General features: G+C 34.5%; 1 protein-coding gene across 1 annotated transcript in view; it reads left to right on the top strand.

The window, feature by feature from the left end:
• Nucleotides 1-2,500, top strand: part of LOC137656443 (thrombospondin type-1 domain-containing protein 7B-like) — a 43,445-nt gene that overhangs the window by 24,957 nt on the left and 15,988 nt on the right. Inside the window, exon 5 of the mRNA XM_068390622.1 lies at nucleotides 1,473-1,602. Coding sequence (XP_068246723.1) covers nucleotides 1,473-1,602 — 130 coding nt within the window. The remainder of the gene's footprint in view (nucleotides 1-1,472; nucleotides 1,603-2,500) is intronic.

Consider the following 2,500-nt stretch of genomic DNA (forward strand, 5'->3'; position numbering starts at 1 on the left):
AAAACAAATCCAATAGAGAAAAATTATTTCTATAGTAAAATATATGTATCAAAAATAATATACATAAAAAGATTTCCAAATCAAACAATGGGAGTATGCGAAAATGCCCAAAGTTTATAAACAAACCTGACCAAAGATAAGATTTCTGATTATTTAAATTGGTAATGCTGTAAAAAATTTTGTCTGATATTATTTATACGACATTAGTCATAAACTTCTTTGGACATCCCAGAAATTTCTCTTTCTTTCACCAAGCACCTACGTTTTTCATCCAAAAATTACTAATATTTCTAGCAAATACTAGTGTTTACCTCCCAAAATTTGTCATTCGTTCAGCAAGTATCAGAATTATCATCCCCAAATTGCTCATTCTTTCAGCAAGTACCAGTGATTTAATCCCAAAATTCCTCATTCTTTCAGCAAGTACCAATGTTTTCATCCCCAATTTCCTTATTCTTACACCAAATGACACTATTTTCATCCCTAAATATCTCATTCTTACACCAAGTGACACTGTTTCCCTCTCCAAATTCCTCATTCTTACACCAAGTGACACTGTTTCCCTCTTCAAATTCCTCATTCTTACACCAAGTGACACTATTTTTATTCCCAAATTCCTCATTCTGGCACTAAGTGACACTGCTTTCATCCCCAAATTTCTCATTTTCACACCAAAATGACATTGTTCTCATCTCCAAATTCCTCATTCTTACACCAAGTGACCCTTTTCCCTCCCAATTTCATTATGCTTACAACAAGTGACACTGGTTTCCTCCCCAAATTCCTCATTCTTACACCAAGTGACAGTTTTTTATCCTCAAATTCCTCACTCATTCACAAAGTACCAGTGTTTTCATCTTCAAATTCCTCATTCTTTCAACAAGTACCCGTGTTTTCATTTTCAAATTTCCCATTCTTCAACCAGGTACCTGTGTTTTTATTCCGAAATTCTTCAGTTTTTATCACGTACCTATGTTATCAACCACATATTCCTCATTCTTTCCCAAGCTACCAAAGTAAAATTTTAAGGTGAAAATAAAATGTACTTTTCTTGAATTCATTTATCCCCTTCTTTCAGGTACAAAACTCTCTCTCTCTCTCTCTCCTCTCTCTCTCTCTCTCTCTCTCTCTCTCTCTCTCTAGAATGCAACTAATCTCAAGCATGCAACTAATCTTAAAGAGTGGATTTTTATTAAAACCGTTCTATATTCCATCTTTCCTAACATCACATTATATATGCCCTCTCTCTCTCTCTCTCTCTCTCTCTCTCTCTCTCTCTCTCTCTCTCTCTCTCTCTCTCTCTCTTTCATAAGAAATCCTCCAACGAATTTCGCGTTGACTTATATTAAAGGGTCATTTATTTTCTCCTCCATTCTCATGCAAACGTTTGTTTGAAGAATGCCCCAATTTCCTCCGGCTCGATTTCCCCACCAAAGACTCGGCCCTTGAAAACGTCCTAATATCTCTTGCAGGTTGGGAGGGGGGGTCAGGGGAGAGGAGGAGGAGGGGCCTGGCCCTGCAGCAGGGCAAGGGAGTCCCCTGTCTGCATCTGCTGGTGAAATACACCCCGCCGGATCCGAGTCTCCAGCCTTGCGATACCAAGTAATGAATTCAGAATTCGTTTCGTTCTCTTGTGTGTTCGAAATATTTTTTATGAACTAACACTTCGGTTTGGTCATTTAAAACTCTTAACTCTTGTTTCTTAAATTTTTTTTTTTTTTTATGTTCAAATTATTATATTTTTACGTTAAAAGTTTTTTATTCTTTTGTATCTTGAAACTCTTTTTTTTTTATGGATCATAAAACTATTCTTTTTGTATATATGCGGTTTAAACTCTACAAGGGATCTAAAACTTTCTTGATTCAAGTCCTACTGTTTTTGTTTTTTCTTGGATATTTATTTTCTACAATTTTTTATGAATTGTTTCTTTATTCCCGCCCATAACATTCCCAGACCTAATTCCAACCTGGAATTGCAAGCACTGTGTTCCAGTTTCGTTGAAACTGAAGCATCCTACAATATATAGCAAATATTTTTTTTAATCCTTTTTAGTCAAAAATGTGTTTATTCAAATCCTAAAGTTTGTCTCTTATTTTGACTCTTTTCCTTTGCCTCTCCAATTTCGATGTTTCCCGCAACTTTCACACTTTTTGCAATGAGTTCTTTTTTTTTCTTGACCTCATTAGCAAAAGACTCAAAGTCTTAAACCAAGCAGTAATGCATGCCAATGTCATTTTATTTGTTGTATTCCAAAATGTGTTTTATATTTTTTCAAACTATTATTCCTCTTGGGAATTAACTTTCTCATTTCTGCAATGCAACAGTTGTTTTATTCTTAACCGTTATTTTCCTTGTCCATGGTAAGAAGGGTAACTTTAATGTATTTTCTGTGCTATGGGTCATTAATTACTAGGAAATTAAATTTCCTTGTAATTTATATAATCTGTTTTTAGTAAATATACTGATATACAAAAACCCTAACAAATTTCTATTCAGCAT

This window comes from Palaemon carinicauda, chromosome 17 (assembly GCF_036898095.1).
Source record: "Palaemon carinicauda isolate YSFRI2023 chromosome 17, ASM3689809v2, whole genome shotgun sequence".
NCBI classification, from domain to species: domain Eukaryota; kingdom Metazoa; phylum Arthropoda; class Malacostraca; order Decapoda; family Palaemonidae; genus Palaemon; species Palaemon carinicauda.